This window comes from Semicossyphus pulcher, unplaced genomic scaffold (assembly GCF_022749685.1).
Source record: "Semicossyphus pulcher isolate SPU_LCO1_2020_fin unplaced genomic scaffold, fSemPul1.0.p SCAF_12, whole genome shotgun sequence".
Taxonomy (NCBI): domain Eukaryota; kingdom Metazoa; phylum Chordata; class Actinopteri; order Labriformes; family Labridae; genus Semicossyphus; species Semicossyphus pulcher.
This window is the reverse complement of record NW_027211626.1, coordinates 11,357,385-11,376,644: the sequence shown is the minus strand read 5'-3', so window position 1 is coordinate 11,376,644 and position 19,260 is coordinate 11,357,385. Positions and strand designations below refer to the sequence as shown.

General features: G+C 41.6%; 1 protein-coding gene across 1 annotated transcript; it reads right to left on the bottom strand.

Annotated features, from left to right (window-relative positions):
• Positions 1–12,891: 12,891 nt before the first annotated feature.
• nkx1.2la (NK1 transcription factor related 2-like,a) lies at positions 12,892–14,991 on the bottom strand. The gene is made up of 2 exons (XM_069659272.1): positions 14,775–14,991; positions 12,892–13,490 (listed from the first exon to the last, which is right to left on the bottom strand). The coding sequence occupies exons 1-2, from the start codon at positions 14,989–14,991 to the stop codon at positions 12,892–12,894; spliced, it is 816 nt and encodes a 271-aa protein (XP_069515373.1).
• Between the last annotated feature and the right edge of the window lie 4,269 nt (positions 14,992–19,260).

Below are 19,260 nucleotides of genomic sequence, written 5' to 3'. Positions count from 1 at the left end.
GCAAGCACTCAACCTTGGAATAATCTCCTTATTATTATCTAATCTTTAAAAGGCTGTTTGACCTTTGTCAATTAAAAAGAAAGATGAAAAGGTATTGAAACAAGGCGCAGTATGGCCTTGAGCAGTGTGGTGAATAGGTGTCTTTGAAGCTTATCATCCACCAGCTCTCAGTGAAACTTTTATATTGCCATCATACTTTTATTCACAAGGACAACCTGTTCTTAGCGGACTGACAAATGCTGATGATTTTCTGTGAAATATTGTGCAATCAAGGTTATGCAAGATGTACAATTAGTATTACTGGAAGAGCTGACACATGCACATGACAGGTGAGTGCCCCTTTTTTTAATGAGGTTGTAATGTTTTACAGTAATGGAGAATGTTTTCTTCATTAGTTGCTGTGACTCATTCTCTGTGAGTGGGAGTCAATGGGGATGTTTCACAATGATACGGTAGGCGTAATGAGAAAACTACAAGCTCTGCTGAAACAAAACTGAACTGCAGGTCCACGCAGATATGATACAATTGTATTCATCCTTTTATTTACAAAATACAGGCCGCATATTCCTTCAATTTATACGTTTGGTACATCTGTGGGCTCGACTTGCAGCTTCTTTTGCCATCACAAGACGACAACTTTGTAAAAAACACCTAATCTAAGGTGTTAGGAAAAACCAGGAAGCTACAGTACTTAAAATCATTTAAGAAAGTGGTGCAGTAAATCTCCCTTAACTTGCCTTCCTGCTGTTTCCTCAGTAATTTTCTTCAACAAACAAACTTCTTGGTTTCCCGGAGGTGAGTATATTTACAGTGATTTCCATAAAACGTGGAACTTATCAAAAAAAACACCAAAAAGTTCTAAGACCCTACAGGAATTAACTTATAAGAATAAGACACATGTTAAAGGCAGCACAGCCTCACCTTTCCCTCCCGCAGGAGCCAACTGCACCAGGCTTTATAGGCTGTTCAATCAACCCATCGACTGCAGCTGCTTGTACCGCTCCCCAAGAAGGTGGACTTATTCCTAAACCTTAAGACAAGGAAATCAAAACATATCCTGCCTTTAGCCTTCGCTCAGCTACTTAACCCAGTGGACTTTTAACAGGTAAGTAATTTCTCTCACATCTCCACAAGATGAATGTAATAAACATAAAATAATCACTCTTCAAGATAGGGTACCCCTACACTTGGTACGACCCAGTGACATCACCAACACCATAAAAAGCAGGAAATGCTGGGCCTGGCCTTTTTTAGAAGCAGCCCTGCATGCTGGAACAAAGGCACAAACAAAGGTAAGTTTGAAAAAAAGAAACAAACATGCAACTTTTTACAAGTGACTGAAACAAACTTTGACTGTCTCTTTGCTTTAACTTACTTGTATGCTTTGATGTGAGAGCTAAGCTAACACTAACTCAAACAAACCCAGGATAGTAACAGCTCCGATGTTACAAAAACAAAGGTTAAAGCTACTGTAAGTTTGTGTTGATTTTGGCACCCCCTGTGGACTTACCTCTTACCTCTTTGCTGATTTGATCCTGTACATGCTTAAGTGGCGGTTTTTGCTTTTTGCTTCCTTTAACATTCATATGTATAAATCAGTTTAAATGTTTGCCCTGGAAAATGTAAACAAAGGCAGTGTGCAGTTAAACGCTTTGCCTGACACCTACCCCCTTCATTAAATTATAGTATAGCAATTAAGCTAACAGACCACATTCTGCACACTGAGTGGCCTCTATGATCACAACAGTGTGCTTTACTCAAAACAAAGTATGGCCTATTGATTCTGAACTTTTGTGGCCCCTGTTAATGGAGAAAAAGATATCATAGACTTTGATATCAAGTTAATGCACCCTTTAACAATAGAGAATGCTGCTCGTACCAAACTACTACTAACAAGATCTTTGTCTGTGATTTTAGAAGCGTGACATTTAACTTATGTTCAAAAGACCTAACTATGTATTTATTTTGTTGGCCTCCATTTCAACCGCTCTGTGAATTTGAAGTGTCAACAATATTAAATCCAACCAAACAACAAAGTGAGTCCAAAACGTATAGCCAGTTTCAGTTTAAGTTCCCGCAGCGATGTGTGTAACACCATGAAAAGACCTTTCATAAAGAAATTAAATCCTTTCAGTTCATCTAATTCATTAAAAAACTCAGCCTCCTCTATAAACCCTGCCCCCGACACGTTTCCCCCCTCTTTACAGGAAGCAAATTAAGTCTGTTGTCGGGAGAAAACTCCCTCGACATTCGTCATGACATCTGTGTCTTGCAGGGGAATAAACGGAAAGGAATAAGAGAAATGAAATGAAATGTTGAGGCCTGCCACGATGTTCATCTTTGCCGCTCCCACCGGTAGCAACTTATAAGACGTGAGATGGTTCATTTCTGACAAGTGAAAGAGCCAGCCCGTGGAAACTGACGCTGCTCTATGAAGATAAAGTCTCATTTGAATAAACTGCCTTCCCTTCAGAGCACATCCATATGCATGAGACTCTGAGTCTAATTGCCTTTAATTTCTGTTAAATTGTTTGTGATTCATTCACATACCAGAGATGCACGAGCTGTTTTTATGATGATTTCCCCACAGAGTCACCTGAATCACTTTGAATGTTTCACATGTGGTTTATGTTAATAGATGTTCTCACGTCCAAACACAACAATACATCACTTTCAAGGGATGGTAATGTGAGTCTGCTTTTAAATGTGGTACAGCCATTCACGTTCCAGAGACTTGTTGTCACTTTTCTCTTGATCTCTTGACCTTTTTCTTTAGTGTCACACAGAGGTCGACATTTGTAATTTGTCCAAAAACTTTGCTTCGTGACAAAATTCCCGCTTGACTTCCGACATTCCTTCCAGTCTCGGCTTTACTTTACGTTTACAGCTGAATATCACTGATGGTGCAACTTTCTAACTCACTAAATTAAGATGGTAAGCATGGCAAACATGATTTAGTAACTACATATAACCAATGTCATTGTCATTGCGAGCACGTTAGCATGCTAAAGTTTGCATGTTGTTTGCGCAGGCTAGTAGAGCCTCACAGAGCTGCTAGCAAGAATATAGTTTAATAAAATGCACACAAAGAGGCGCAGGTTAAACTCAGTTGGTGGAGCAGGTGTCACATGTACAGAGGCTACAGTCCTCGTCACACTGATCGCAGGCTCGACTCCCGGTCTGCCGGTCATTTGGTGCATGTCATCTCCCACTCTCGACTCCCCATATCCTGTCTCTCTTTAGCTGTTCTATGTAATAAAGTCAAAAGCCAAAAAAATATTTCTTAAAGAATTTATGATTAATGTTTTGATAAAAGCACGATCAAATGACCCTGTAGTTATTTAAGCCCTTATGTAAGAGGTAGTTTCATCACCTGAATTAATGTCCCCTTTGGATTTTCAGAGCTTTAAAGTGAATCAAAACTTATTCTAATTTCAGCTGTCTAGCCAGCAACTTCCAAATGCCTGTACTGGCACGGGCCATCCAAGGAGCCACCTCATTTCCTACAATATAACTGCCTTTCTGCCTGGTCAAAGCTGGGACCTTGCGTCATATTTACCTTCGTAAAACTTGATAATAAAACACAATACCAAGCTGCCTTTTCCAAATGAGATTTGCAATAAGCCAGCGCCCCACTTGAGCCACCTGAGTGTCAAAAATGTGGACATGCCTCTGCACAGCAGTAAGTAGTAAGAGCTCTTAAAAAGCCCCCTGCTCTCGCAGCTTGGCACCAAACAGACACCAAAGACAACAAGCTGGCAAACAAAGGGGAGCATTTAGCAGCTAAAAAGCCTGATGTATTATTAAAGAGTTGACAGAGAGAAACATGTGGCTTTACATTTGCACGTAGGTACTTGTTTCTGGTGCCACAAAATCCAAGTAATGACCCTTTAAGCTAAGAATCATCACTTTTTAAACTGTGATGTCTCTTATTCCTAGCAACAGTTTATGCAAATACTGTCGTATATCATTTTAACCATTATGTGAGTAAACTTTATGACCTTTATAGAGGTTCCAAAATTAATTTAACTTACTTGCGTTTAATCCTGCTCTTGGTCTTAGGCCCGCGAGAAGAAAACACCCCTCATCTGTACGTATATGAAGCGCGTGCTGTCTCACATGTTGCAGAATCTATGAACAAACATTGGCCTAGAAACTTAACAAAAGTTATAAGTTCATGAGAGGTGAGGCACAACTGTTGCATCTCGTTTTCAAGTCTAACAGCAGCAACAAAGTTCATTAGCCTGCCATAAGTTCAGTCAGCAGCCGAGATAATGCCCTCTAATGAACGTGTTGGAGCTTTGTGTGTGTGTGTGTGTGTGTGTGTGTGTGTGTGTGTGTGTGTGTGAGGGAGGACGAGCTCTCTTGCAGCACTGCGGTCTTTGACTTTAAGACAGACTGTAATTAACAGTGCGCTTCCCTCCTCTGTGTTATTAGCACAGCTGACCTTTGAATGCATCAGATCAGTGAGACAACACATCTGGTGAAGCTGCAGTGTTTGGGGAGCGGAGAAGCTGAGAGAATATTAACCAGTCAATGAGAGAAAGTTTCAGTAATTAGCGCAGGGCTGACTATTGTTGCATCATTTTTAGTGGCTCCATTAATAACCAGATTTTTACTTGAGCCCAACTTCAGTATTTATCCTCCCCGAAATCCATTATGTAAGACTTCATATAAGATTTATCACAGGACTTTTCTTAAAGAGCGGATCCACCAGAGGATTTCACTAATGATGTCTCTGTCACAAGCTCAAGCTGATCACACAGTAGGATGATTTTATACTTAAAGGCCCGATGTTACAAGAGTCTCTGAAGAGTGACGATAGGAGACACACTCCTGTCAGAGCTGCCTGGGTTCAACCCAGAGTTCAAGTTGATTCCAGGATCTGGAATCCCCCCTCATTTTGACTTGCGATTAAATCACATTACTCTCATTTCCCAAGCCGCAAAGCCGTTTCCTTGGAAAATCTGTTTTCATCCAGCGCTTGCCTTCTGTGCCAGTGGTCTTGTAATCACATCAGCGTGTCCACGTTAGCCTCTGCGCAGAGATTACAACGTGTAGTGAGAAGATTTGCGAGTGGGGGGAAAAGATGGACCAGCTTCATTAACGTATCCTGCCAAAAGTTTATCCAACACATCACTCACACACTGGCATGCCATTTCCGGTCTGTCTTGAGCAAAAACCCCAAACTGGGAAGTTCTCCAAATATTTCCCCTGAAGTCAAATCAGGCCTGATGCCTCGCTCTAAATCATGATCGCTGCTGTAATTGTTTTGCCACACACAGCCAGGGAACTTTTTTGCCTTTTGCGAAGCCCTTCTGTTTAAATTCCTCTATGAAAACCACCTTGTTCATCATAGCAGAAAGAAATCTACGAGTAAGGGGAAAGTGAGACAGAATGAGACAAAATACTGACATTCTATGGAAATCTGAACACACTACACTTCCTCTGACAATCCCAAAGACAACAAAAGGAAACTCTGATTTAGTGACCAATATGGAAAAGAGGATACGTACCGACTTTAAACACTTGGAAATTTCATTTCATTACAATATTTCCTAATGGCGGTGAACAGCTGGATAATGCAGCTGAAATGATGACAGACTGCAGGCAGGCAGAAGGCAGCGCTTGGAATTCTTTCTCAAACACAGTAGCTGTCTGACGTCTGGGCAGTTTGGGTTTTAGCTTCGAGGAATTAAATGAAGCAAACAGCTGGTGGTGCTAAATAGGATGTAAATATTCTGGCATGAGGTATAACACAATTGTGCTAAGATATTCAAAATGTCTTCTAGATTACAATGGCAGCACAAGTGGGGGCTGGCATCGTCTTAAAGCGAGTGAGTGATGATGACCTTTGACCTTTACTGCTTGTTGTTAGATTGGTGTTTGTTTGCAAGTACAACTTAAACATATGTTACTCTAACAGTCTCCTGTCTAGGAGTTACCGTAAAACCTGGTGTATAAGATGCACTTTTAATACTTTTTTTAATCAAAAAAGTGGGCTACGTCTTTTATACCAGTGCGACTAATATACTAGTATAAAATGCAGTGAGGTATTTTATAATGTTACAGAATTTTACCCAGAAGATGGCGCTATAATCGAGCTAAGGCTTCATCACAGACATGCACTGTAGTGATTGCCAGTGCAGCCGCTACCCTCACAACAATCAATGTAAACGTAGGCTGCTAGCTAGCACACCTGTAGCTAGCAGAATTGTAAACTTGACATGGCAAAAACAGATGGTAGGTTATAATTTGTGTGTGTTTTGAATGTGTTTCAAATGAATCAAAATAGTGTTGAAATTGAAGTGGAATACAATCAATTCGTGGCAAACAACTGGACCGCACTACATTTGTTATTGAAGAGAAATGAGCAAGAGATGTACTCTAGCAACAAGAAAGCTAATTGCTGACATGGCAGAGAGATTATGATGCCAAAACATGAAGTTTAAGGACAATGAAGAAGAGGACTGTCTGAATGAGCCACATTCATACTGTAAGTTAGCGATGTGGGCTAAATGTAAGCTGTCATGTGCCGTGTGCGTCAGGCTAACGTTAGCTACAGCAGGCAGACAGCTGTTAGCTAGCTGCACCGTGAGTGCTTGTGGTTGTTTTATACCTTTTTGTATGCAGTATACAGAATTAATTGTGTTGTGTTGTAAATTTGGTAACTCATTTCAATTATTTATATGTAATGGAGTCTTGTTTTTCTGTAGTAATTTTAGTATTTATTATTTTATTTTTTGTTAATAATCATTAGCACTTGCTACAAGTTAACTGGCCCCCTGCAAAGCTAAGACAATTACTTTCATTATTAATTCTGATGCTGCTGCTGCTTAGTACTGGTGCTTTTTAAGTTTTTATGACTTCCAAGGTTTGTCATTGAACTCACCCAGAGATAAGGTGATACAGCACCGCTCACGTCTGAATTCCCAAGCAGCCCTCAACCTCTGAGGACTCGCCCTCCATCTTCAAACCTCCACTGACTTTCACTTTCTGCAGCTGATTAAAAGACCATTACCAGTTGGCTCCTTCTGCCGCCTGACTGCCACTTGGTACTGAAGAAATCAGTTTTTATCTCCTCCTGCCTTTGCGGGTGTCCCTGCTGCGCTGTCGGATGCCGCTGAAATATAAAGCACCTACGAGAGATGTCAAGGAAAACTCGAGCAGAAGCAGGATGTCTAAAAACTCTCCAGGACCGGCATTAGCTCGTCTTCGCTCTCTTTATTTCCCAGCGTGCAGAGTGCTCACAGCAAGGTAACGGGAGAGATATACTTGAGAAAGCACTGGAATCTATTGTATTGCACCCCTTGATACATAAAGTTGGTGCGATATAATAAATATTAGAAGCGCCAGAGCTCTGAGAGAATTGGCTTCAGTTTAACATTAATAATAAAAACCTGGGGCGGTGTTCAGTAAGAGTGGAAGTTCATCCTTCAGTCAAACACACTTTTAGATATTAAACATAACAAGCTCAAATTGATATTCTCAGATCTTCCTGACTGTATTCTGCCGCATAAAGAGGATTACTCTCTAAAAATTCCCATACAGCCCACATACTTTCCTCAGAACACCACTATAATGATATGATGTTCAGAGAAATAGAAGCATTTAGTGTGTAGGTGCAAATCTGATCTGCTGCCATTTTCTCTTATAAATAAACCAGCTTTGTGGATTCTCTGCACCACGGAAGAAGCTGCTTGGATATTCACAGAGAGATAGCCAACATGGTTATAGTTGTGTTGCTTCCATTTTCTAGAGCAATTATAAAGCTCGTTATGCGCTGTTGTAGGTTTTATGAATTATTGTTTTTGATTTGCTTTGTTTGGACAATTTAAATCCAATCCCTGGAGAATAGACAGTGGACATGGATGTTGTTTTTCTTACTTCTTTGGGGGAAATTTTTTGGACCTTTGTTTGACTGCTAAAAATGAGCCTCCACACTCTATTTGAATGTTAATTTTTTTGTTGGTTAATTTTCCCCTCAGCTCTATTTAGCATTTAACGTCCTTCCTCTCCTTGTTTTGGTTTCACAGCCTGTGACTTTATTATTTTGGTTCAGTCTCACTGCTCTCATGAGTGTCATTTCTTACAAGTAGTGTCCAGTAAAATGCAACCACTGTACTTATCCAGCTGGCGGAGAATGTGGAGCATGTAACATCAAAAGTGCTGTGTATTTCTTGCAATGACTGTATATAGAGATTTCCACCTCCTTGTTGTACAAAAATGAAGCTAGGATGTTCTCTGCAGCGGGCGCTGCCATCTTGGAGTCGGAGTCTTCGCAGTAAAGATCGGCTGGCGGAGCTGTGGTATTGATATAGCCTATACGGTCCCGTCAGCTAACCAAAATCTACCAAAAACACAGCAAAGATCCTTCACGTTCACACATACAACAGCAGAACAGATTTTTGTGTTGGTCTGAAGTTCAATGACTGTAGCGTCACTGCTAATACGGATCAGATCGGCTGCAGGAGCTTTAAAAAATGAACACTTGGACATAATTTAGCATGATAAGAACTAGCTTTAATGACAGGAACAATGTTTGAGAGAAATATATCTGATATATTTTTTCATTTTTAAGATTACTTTTTGGCCAAGTTTTTTTGGGGGGATTTTTGCCTTTTATTGACAGGACAGCTGAAGAGAGACAGGAAATGTGTGGAGTAGAGAGTGGGGGATGACATGCACCAAATGACCGGCAGACTGGGAGCCGAGCCTGCGATCGGTGCGTCGAGGACTGTAGCCTCTGTATATGGGGCGCCTGCTCTACCGACTGAGCTAAACCAGCCGCCCCCTCTTTCAGCATTTTTGTCTTTATTTATAGGACAGCTGAAGAGAGACAGGAAATGTGGTGGGACAGAGTGGGGGATGACATGCAGCAAAGGGCCGAGGACGGGAGTCCAACCTGCAGCCTCTGTGTCGACGATTGTAGCCTCTGTATAATGGGGCGCCTGCTCTACCAACAGAGCTAAACCAGCGCCCCATTTGACATGTATATTGATTTTATAGTTTGACTCACGTCCCATCTGTTAACATGGAGGAGGTGGGCTTTATGGACTATACTGCAGCCAGTCAGCAGGGGGCGGTAGAGCTTCACTTTTGATGAGTTGTGATGACGTCCATCTTTTTATTCAGTCTATGGTGGTGACCAAAAACAGAGCTTAAAGAGGCTGAATATTTGACTTACATTCAGAATGAAACACCTGTGTTTCTTCATACCTGCTGGATGTATAAATAATAAACTGTTCAGCAGCTAACCATATTATATTCATAAGGTCATAAAGAGTCGATATAAATTGCTGGTTTAAGCAACCAGGCAGGATTTAATCAGCATAAAAGCCGTTTTAAAGTAGCTGAGCCAAGGACTAAATCCTAATTAATGTCTAATATGAGTGAGTAATCATAAATAAAATACTAAAACCATACATTATTAAAGAGAAAAACATGTGGCTGTATCCTTATAAAAAAACTCCTTTTTCCTTCTGTCTTCCTCTATCTCATTTTACCTCCCAGCCCACCGCCAGCTCTTCCCATCTGACCTGTGAACCTCAGTGGAAGTGATGCCGGTCCCTGTGGGCCACCATAGCTGAAGATAGCACACACACACACACATTCACATACCAGGAAATCCTCAGCAGCATTTTATTTATTCAAGCCTCCCACTCGCTTCTCTGCAAAAGATAAGTACGGGGAACAGGGGCTGGAGATGGAATTTTCTCCCCTTACCACCCCTCACACACACACACACACACACACACACGCAGACATGAAAGCACTGTTACTATTAACATCTGACCTTGTCCTAGAGCTTTCCCCAACATGAATTTTAATCATGCGTCCTCTTTGCCCGGACCAAAAAGACCCCCACCTTCAAAATTATTCATCACATTGTCGTATAACTGTTGCCTCAAGCCAAAATACGGAATGGGTTCCTTATGCCGGATTTACCACTGTATTGATCAAAACTGTCAAATCCTTCAGCTGCTTGCCAGGCCTTGTTGGAATGAAAAATATGCCTGAACCAAATTCCGGGGACAATCCGACACACAAGTCAGAACGAAGACATCAAAAAACATGTGGTTAATGTGCGTTGCGCATTTTTGCACGCGTGTGCAAAGGGGGGGGTTGTATGCAAAAACAACAGGTACACTAACGGCAGCACGGCAGCGACAGGTTGACATTCGCCGGGTTTTGACAGTAGCAAGAAAATTCCATCTAATTGAAGGATGCTTGTCAGCCCTCGAGCCGTCAAACTGATGTCAGGAGAAAATTGCCTACCAGTCATTCTGAGTCTGCTCCTCTCCTGTCTCTTCCTCCAGCTGCGTGCTCACTCTCTGCAGATATAGGGATAGAAGCTGCTTGTTCAACCAGCGTAATGCAGATTAAAGTAAAGCACAACACGCACTTGAAAGATGCCAATTAATGACATTGGTTTGACACTGGGTTTAAACTCTTCACACAGCTGTTGTCCCAAATCGTTTTTTTTGTTGGTGCTCTTCTATTAGCTTCAATGAGGTAGCTTAGCATGACATGTTACATCAATCGCGTACACCTGCTGCACTCAAAATGATGTAAATGAAGCACAATAGACGAGTGTATTCCCCAGAATCCTTCAGCAATTACACCAATAGTGCGTTGATTCAACAGGCAATTATCTGTTGTTCTAATTTCTCTCTGCACATTGTATCTGTGCAAACTTTCCCAGCTGAAAATCCTCCAGTTTCTCCTTTAGATACTTTGATTAACTCACGTGCTTTTGTAAAATGGGAACGAGTGTATGCCTTATATTAAACCTCTCGGTCATCAGGAACAGGCCGCACTTGTCAATCAGAATATGTATTGAATAATCAAGCGTCACTAAACATATAAGATAAATGTGATAAAGAAAGACTTCTTTATTACCAATAATAAAAAGCCTTATAAATCAGTTCTGCAGTAGATAAAAACTTTTCTTCCACTAGTGTCTTCATGTAAGCTGAGACGATGTGGAAAGAAAGAAAGGAAATGGTGACACTGTGTGGTTGTATCGTGTAAGTGAAGGTTACAGTGTGAACATGGAGGAGGTGTGCAGAGTAAATGTCCTGAAGACAAAACAAATATCTTTGCTCTCACTACAGCCCCTTTTATTAATCAATATATAGATTGGTACAATTTTCTAATAAGGCCCTCTTTAGTGTTTTAAAATGTATCAAATGCCTTAAAAGTCAATAGAATATTTACTTAATGCTTTGACCTTTGACCTCCTTTTGCTCTTTTTTTTAATCGATCATGTCTGTAGAGTAGCTGTTACTAATATTTTGTCAATAAATAACAGACTTTAGCTTTTTCCAGAAATAGGTACGCTCAAACGGCCCATTGCAGCCTTCCTGAAGCAGTTTTAACCTTTTATGTTGTTTATTTAACAGGTATGTAAAATCCTGATTCATGAGTTTCATCTTATTGTACAGCTGTCCGCGTCAAAACTTTACTGCTGCGCCCTCCAGCACAAAGACACCGTTAACAACTTCATGGTGAACATAGCGTAGCATTTAGCAGCTATATTTCCTGCAGTAATTGGTAGAAATGTGAATGAAAGCTGCTGTTGATCCACGTCTACTGGATGTGAAAAATAAGCAACTGTTCGGTAACAAGTTTAGAATCACATTTTATAAGTTATTGTTATAACTTACAATTGATCTATTAAGCATTTTTAATGGATATTTTATCCATTTATGCAGACATTATTACAGATTATAAAGTCTTTAAAATAATCCCTTATTATAAAGGACACCGGCATATCATACTGTTGGATTCTTATATGTAAAACACATGAAATCTAAAGCAATGCAGGATAAACTCTTCTTATGTTTGTATCTCAAATCTTCATGGCCTGTGACTGCAATGTCGCTTACTTCAGCTGTGATAGAAATGTAATGTACGAAAAAAAGTACTAATTGAAATGTAGAACAGCAAATGCGTAAAATAAAATATAATTAAATACATTAAAAGTTATTAAAAGTTTAGTACAAAGTGCCTGAGCGCAGTGTGAGGAATTATTGTTCTTCTTATTTTATTCTGCAATGAATCGCATTTTTGGAGGCTTTAACATGCACAAAAACTCTCCACATTTGACCTGCTCATCACATCTGGCAAAAAATGTGACATTTTGTGGGTGGCGCACTTGAGTGTGGCAAAATGGCTCCATAGCGCCCCCTAGAGATTTTCTAAAATTCAGCCCCTGGACTAGGTTCCACCTACATGTATGAACTTTAATTGAAATGTTTTCTTAAACGTCTTCTGTGTCTTTTAAGATCCCTCATCTTGCACTAGAAGCTCAGCCTCTGTTTCCCAGGAGACAACAAAGAGTAATTTCCCCCACGCTTCAACAAGGACATCTACAACTATTACACACCTATTATTGATGTCACTATTTGCCACAGTAACGTTAGGCAAAACGTCCCATAATCCATTTTCATTTAAAGTGTTTTTTACTCTGTAATCCACGAGCCACACGCAGATGTTTTATGCTTTTTTAATTAAGTTACACTGGTAATGTTGTATAAATGTCACCAGACATAAGCTGTGCAGGAACACAGCCGGGTGTTGGATGGTTGCAATGTGACAATACACTTATACAGAGAATTATGAGGTGTATGAGGTGTCGGGTACACAGTGTGAGCAGGTGTTTGAACAAACGTGGTGACGATCAGTGCATAGTGGTGCAGTCTGTCAGAGAGTTTAAGCAGCACCAGGTTTTAAATAACTGTTCAGCTCAGTCACATTTTGGCCTTTTTTATGTTCACGTTTTGGAAAAGGTCCATGATGAATCTTTAAAGACAGCCAGCCTCCCACTTTGAAGGTTTTTTAGTTCCCTTAAGATTTGATCAAAAGTATCAAGAGTCTTCACTTCTTTCATAGATGTGGATTGAAATAAGTTGGCTGCACGAAACCGCTGGATATGAAGGGATGCAGGAGCCCTCCAGTGGTAGAAAGCGGAACTCCACCCGCGGTGTGGAAGATCACATTCCCAGGGCTAAAGTTGGGGAAAGTTTGGTGGAAGCTCGCGGGGCTAGCCGCACACGTGGAGGCGTTCGGACTGACGTTGACCAGAGGGTTTGACCCACCGGGCTGCAAGGTGCTGTCCGCCCCGGGGTTCTGCTTTTTCCATTTGGTCCTCCTGTTCTGAAACCAGATTTTCACCTGCGTCTCGGTCAGACTCAAAGACAGAGCCAGGTTCAGTCTCTCGCACACGGACAGGTACCGAGTGGTGCGGAATTTGTTCTCCAGAGCCACCAGCTGCTCGTAGGTGAAGGCGGTTCTTGCGCGCCGGGGTTTGGCGCAGGCCTGGTCCTGGCGCCGCCGTTTGTGAGGTGAGGGGTCCTGCAGGGTGACCGCTGACTCTCCGCCGTCCTGCTCCGACTCTGGTTCGGCTTGTGGGGATAGAAGAAGGGGGTCGGCGACGACTGCGTGATGCCTGGAGGGTGGAGCATGTTCATCTGCTGTCTCTTCCTCTGTAAATAGAAAAGAAAAGTTAGCTCACGTTCTGCTTAACTCTGCAGCAAACCCAACATCGAACTTATACTGTTAGAACAAGCTTTGTTAGTGTTTCATTTTTAGGTCGAAAATAAAGTGGTCATGGCACGTGCTTGATATTTAAGGCTCTATAATTCTTCAATTCGTGTGTGTGCCAAAATCTTTTTAAGGGTAGAGTCATAATCAGTGCTTTTACTTTGAAGGATAACATCTAGCATTCCCCGGTGGTTCTTTAAAATGTTCTTCTTAGATTTATGAATATTTAATAGACGTAAACATTAACTTTTCATGTGTCTGTGTTTATTAGCAATAAGCCAAAAGGCCTACAAATGAGCTAAATAGTCCGTGGTGCTGAAAGGACAGCTCCCGAAAAGTCATTTGTCAGATCTCAAAGCTGAAGGTGAAGACCTGTCTAACAAAGTATGTCTTCATCGTGCTGTGTTGTTCCTCTTTGTCCTGTCGGAGCTGCAGGTTTAAATACCAAACACAGGAGGCCTGAAGCTGACATGTGTAAAGTGCTTGATTAGGATCCTGAGGTCGCTCGAGCGGCACGGAGCATAGATGCCGAGTAGAAGAGGGGAGACTTGGTCGCTAATCCTTAAATAATTTATAAACCACACAGCGCCTCAAATGTCATGTTGCGGAAAAGAAATCCCGTCTAAATCCAGCTCCGCCACCTCAGCCGTGACGTGCTAATGGAGTTTCATATTTGCGGACGGGTCGATAAATGTCATCTATTTAAAGGGAAGTTTTAATCGAACGATATTTAGGATCAGACATGGATGGGGTGTGAAGTTTGTACCTGCAAGGTGCTGGAGGGAGATATGCAGGATGCAGTAATGGGATATCGATCAAAGCGCGCAGAGGCATCCTCAATGGGACGATTTAAACAATTATCTGGCCTGCCTGTCCCAGTGCCAATCACACGCTGGGGCTCTGGGAGCAGAAGCCTTTGTGGCTTTCTTGAAAGGAAACGCAGCCTTGGAAATTAAGGGAAGGTCATACAGAGATGAGAATAAATCTGATAGAAAATAGCGTCTCACTTGCTGGTGTTTAGACCCGCAGAGAAAGTTTTTGTTGGGTGTTTTTATACCAATTCTTTCATTTGTTTTACTCTGGTGAATTTTTATAGTGTAAAGATTTAACGGTGCATAAATACGGAATTTGTAAGGAGTCTGTATATGAAAAAAACCCCGCAGAAAATAACGTAAACGTCTCATCCATAGGCATCGATTATATTGTTAAATGTCTGTTTTCTTTACCTGCTTTCGCGCGCTCAGCTCTGAAGTCTCCGCCTGCACTGCTCTCCGACTCCACACTTGCTCCCTCTGCATTGGGCGCAGGAAACTTCTCCTTTGCGATGGAAAGTTCGTTCACCCTTTTGCTGTTGAATTTGTTCGGATCCAAAATATCAATAATAGAAAAGGAAATCTTATGAGTGGACGTCATTGTCACTCCACAGTCCTTGGGGTCCAGCATCCTTTCAAGAAAAAACGCTTTAAAGATGGAAAAACTGACGTGCGTAATTACGCGTGTGGAGAGGAACTTCTCATAGTTTAGCCTTCTTCTTGTCTTCAAGCTTCATCAAACCGGATCAGCAGCGATGATCCCTCCGAGTGTAGACTTTGCTCTTCTGCTTCTGTCTGTCAGCGTGAATGAGATGACCGGCGCGCGGTCTTTAAAGCGTCTGTCCCCCCCGTCTCTCAAGCGGACACGTGACACAAACACTATTAGTGTTTCACACGACCACCTAATGGGCTCAAAGCATTCGTCGATAATCACCCATATCATTAAATTCAATAATCCAACGAGCTGAAAGGAAATTGGGCACAGATGGCACTTGGTCCGTATCAGAGATCAGCCTGTGTCCCCAAATTGGACTCTTTTAGAGGAGCTACAGTCACGAGCGAGAGGAAAACTTTCTCTGAATGGGAACAAAACGGTCTCTGCGTATAAACTGAAGCCTCTTTATAGAAGTGAGCCTCAACTTTACATTTTAAAATGTAAACATAAAAACACATCAACATATGCTTTCTCTTATAAAAGGAGGTTAAAGACAATCATCATTTAGCAGATATTTTAGTAGAAAAACACGTTTAAATGTGCAAATATTGTATCCAGGTAATATTTGGGTGTTGATTTAATATTTAGGATTACTCAGATGATAATTACTTCGAGTTGTTTATGAAGATATTGCGTTTTATCACCCTTAAGATGCCATGGCAACTCAAATTTGCTTAAATAAACAGTAGAAATGTGTCAATGCAACCTTGAAAGTAACTTCCAACTTTATTTTTAATGTAATAATTCATCAAGCTGAGCTTTTGTACGAAGCTTATTCGTTAAAATATATCAGTAGCATTATTAAGCAGTGCACATTTATTGTATATGCTTCTTATGAGTGTATTTCAATTAAACTGCGAGTTATGAAGGAAAATGTTACAACTGCCCCCGGTCTCCCCTACATATGAGAGTTAATGCAGCACAAGTGAGGATGTAGACAGGAGGGAACAATGTCATTAAGTGCCAACAAACAGCTTTGAGTGCGGTAACTAATAGGCACAGCACTACTATCCTCTAATATTGCTGTTTTCATAATTGCAGTGGTCTTGTATTATTTTTTCATGTTTTTGTTGATCTAATAAATCAGTGATAATTGCACTGCAGCAGCCTTCACACAGTTTAATGACCATATGATGCTTGGAAAGACACATTTTGTTGTCTTCTGACTTGTAGAAATCACTTTATGCTTCATTTGCGTGCATTAGCATGTTAACATTTTACACCAAATGACTTCCACTTACAGAGCATTATGTGTGTGTTTTGTCCAGACTCTAAGGATCCACGAGGAATGCTTCTCTAAAACTAAATCACCGTCCTGCAGTGAATGCAGCTGATTGTTTTCTCACCTGCGCTGATAGATTTATATTCACAATCAGTCGTCTCCCTGCTCTCGGCTATTAGTATTCAATATATAGTGACGTGAGGGTGTTTAAAGCTTGATGCCGGGTGATGGCTAAAATGGTGAAACCAGCACCGGATCAATATTCTCAGCAGGTGTCCGATAAAGATAAACCCTGATGGCTACAGACAGTCAGTTTGGATACTGGAAGGCCAAACCAGTAAGTGAAACAGCACGGGGGGGCTTTCTTAATGCTTCCTTTAAGTCCTCAGTCCTTGAATGACCTAAAATATTTTCATTTTCAGCTCATTCTTCTCCTTTATCTTATTTTAAAGAGGTGTTTTTGCAGAATCAGAGTAGTCTAAAGATATAAATGTTCTTCTTCTAGGTTACGTTGTTGCTGTTTTTGCTGCATATGTTTATGCATTTACATATTTTACCATCTAAGCCTGTGAGGTCTGCATTGTGGATGAGACGGACAGAAGGTATGAGGGCCGGTCCTCTGTCCGTATCTGTCTGGTGTCAGTGACGTGGGGGTTCTGACCATGTTTACACACTGTTTCCCCCCTACACAATTTCCTGTGTTACTTCAACAGTTCAGGGATGTTTCATTGCTACCCCAGTCATAGTCTGGTGGACCCGCTTGGTCTGCAGTAGTTACATAGTCAAACATTTGTTAAAGCCGCCCCTACAGGGTGTCTGCGTGTCCGCATTTGCATGTGTATGGCACTTGCACGGCCATTACTGTAGTCCCTCCATATGAATAGAGCCCGCTGCACACTGGAGGTTTACAACTTCCTACGAGAAGGCCCAGCGGCCGGACATCTGTTTGTGTGTGTCGGCGGGACAAAAGGGACGGGCCCCGAGGACAAAGACGCCCTCAGGTAGACTTCAGAGAGCGGGAAGATTCTGTACAAGCCGGAGCAGGACCACAGAGAGGAGGAGCGAGCCTTGTCAGACACCGCAGGGAGCCAGAGAGACACACTTCCATGCAAGACCCCCCTCCAGGGTCAGTAAAGTCATCACTTCACGGGGAGGCTGCCCCCAGTCTGCTAAGCGTCAGATAATTTGTCTAATGGCAGGAGAGGCATTATGATCTGCAGCTCTACTCAAAGACTGTAGTGTCCATTGTTTTCTCTAAAGTCCTCCACGGCCTCCCCGACGCTCCTGTAAAGTGAGACTAAACAAAGGATCAGCAAGTGTCCGGTGAAACATTAAGGGAGGCTGTTAGATCCTCTGTTCCAGATTCCTAAACTTTGTAGTTGTGGTGGTTTCTATGATACAGAACAAGCAACTCTCACAGCACGTTTTGCATGCTCTTTTTTTTACTAGGAAACCGCTGCTTATGTGCCATGAAACCAAAAGTTGACTCATATTTTTTCGCCCAATCTTTTCCCAAATCTGATAAATACTTTTAGTGCCTTAGAAAACTGTGTTTGTTTTCTTTACGCAACTTTAACATGTTAGAAATGTGAAACAAATGCAGTTGGGTTGGCTTCAGTCACCAATACTGATTATGTAAGAAAAAAATGAGGGTTAAAATAACGCACCACAAATGAGGCCACACACTCACACCTACGGGCAATTTAGAGTCACCGACGAACCTAACGAGCATGTCTTTGGGCTGTGAGAGGAACTCAGACGCATGCACGGGGAGAACATGCAAACTCCACACAGAAAGGCCCACTTCGTCCGAACAGAGAGTCAAACTAGGAACCTTCTAGCTTCCACCATGCAGCCCATGATCAGACTCATGTGGATTAAAGTAAGTTTGATTTATGATCTCACACAGGAACTTCAGTCTCCACAGTAAGAATTGTGTTGTTTGACCCCTCCATCCATCCCGACCTTCTTCTTAACTGGAGTTTCTCAACATTTGTCACCTGACTTCCAGAAGGTTCTCATTTGCAGGCACAAAATATAATTCCAGATGAATAACATAAGTTTGAGAGTCATGTCCACTGTCCCAAAAAAGGTAAATTCATGTCCATGTACGTGAGTCTACAAAGTACATTTCTGACTATTTTACAGACAGACATGAGACTGGGTTGTACAGTAAGATCAATCAAGAACATGCTGATAGTTTTTGTCCTATTACTGTTCACTTACCTTTACTGTTTGCTGGTTTCAGACAAGATTGATTGTCTTTACTTCAGTGTGATGAGTATCAACCAATTGCTGTATATAAAGATGGATGTCTGTCTCCATCTGCTCTCATTGGACAAAATTGAAGTCAAAACAGCCCCCGTGACGGGCACTGCCATTGTGCAATGGTGACGTCATTTGGAGCCAGAGCCGCTTCACAGCAAAGATCCCGCACATTGTTTTAGTTACGTCTCCTCTCACCGTTCCTCCTCTTCTCTGCTAATCCGTAACAGATCGGCTGCAGGAGCCGGATTTGTCAGCAGAGCTGTCAATCATCCTTTTTACAGCATCAAATAACTAATTAAAAATAAACTTGTCAGAAAAATGAACACTTGGATGTAAATCAGCATGATAAGAACTAACTATACTGACAGAAACCATGTTTGAGAAACATTTATTTGACGTGCATTTTGATTTTATAGTCTGACTCATGTCCCATCTGTTAACATGGAGGAGGCGGGCTTTATGACCTACATTGCAGCCAGCCAGCAGGGGGGCGATAGAGATGTTTTGGCTTCACTTTTAGGGAGCTGTCATGTCGTCCATCTTTTTATACAGTCTATGGTATTAACTAGCAGAGACCTACAACTTGCTTGATCGCACATTAAACAGACTTTATGCCTCTATCACAAAGCGGACACCACCAACATAATCTTTTGTTTGCTTGCCATCGTGTCTTGGCTTTGATGAAAACTTTGCTT

Bases quoted from the DNA above. Each gene is read 5' to 3' on its own strand.
- nkx1.2la (XM_069659272.1), bottom strand. From the start codon at position 14,991: ATGCTGGACCCCAAGGACTGTGGAGTGACAATGACGTCCACTCATAAG. The intron at 13,491-14,774 runs GTAAAGAAAACA...TTCTATTTACAG, and splicing joins AGCTGAGCGCGCGAAAGCAG to AGGAAGAGACAGCAGATGAA.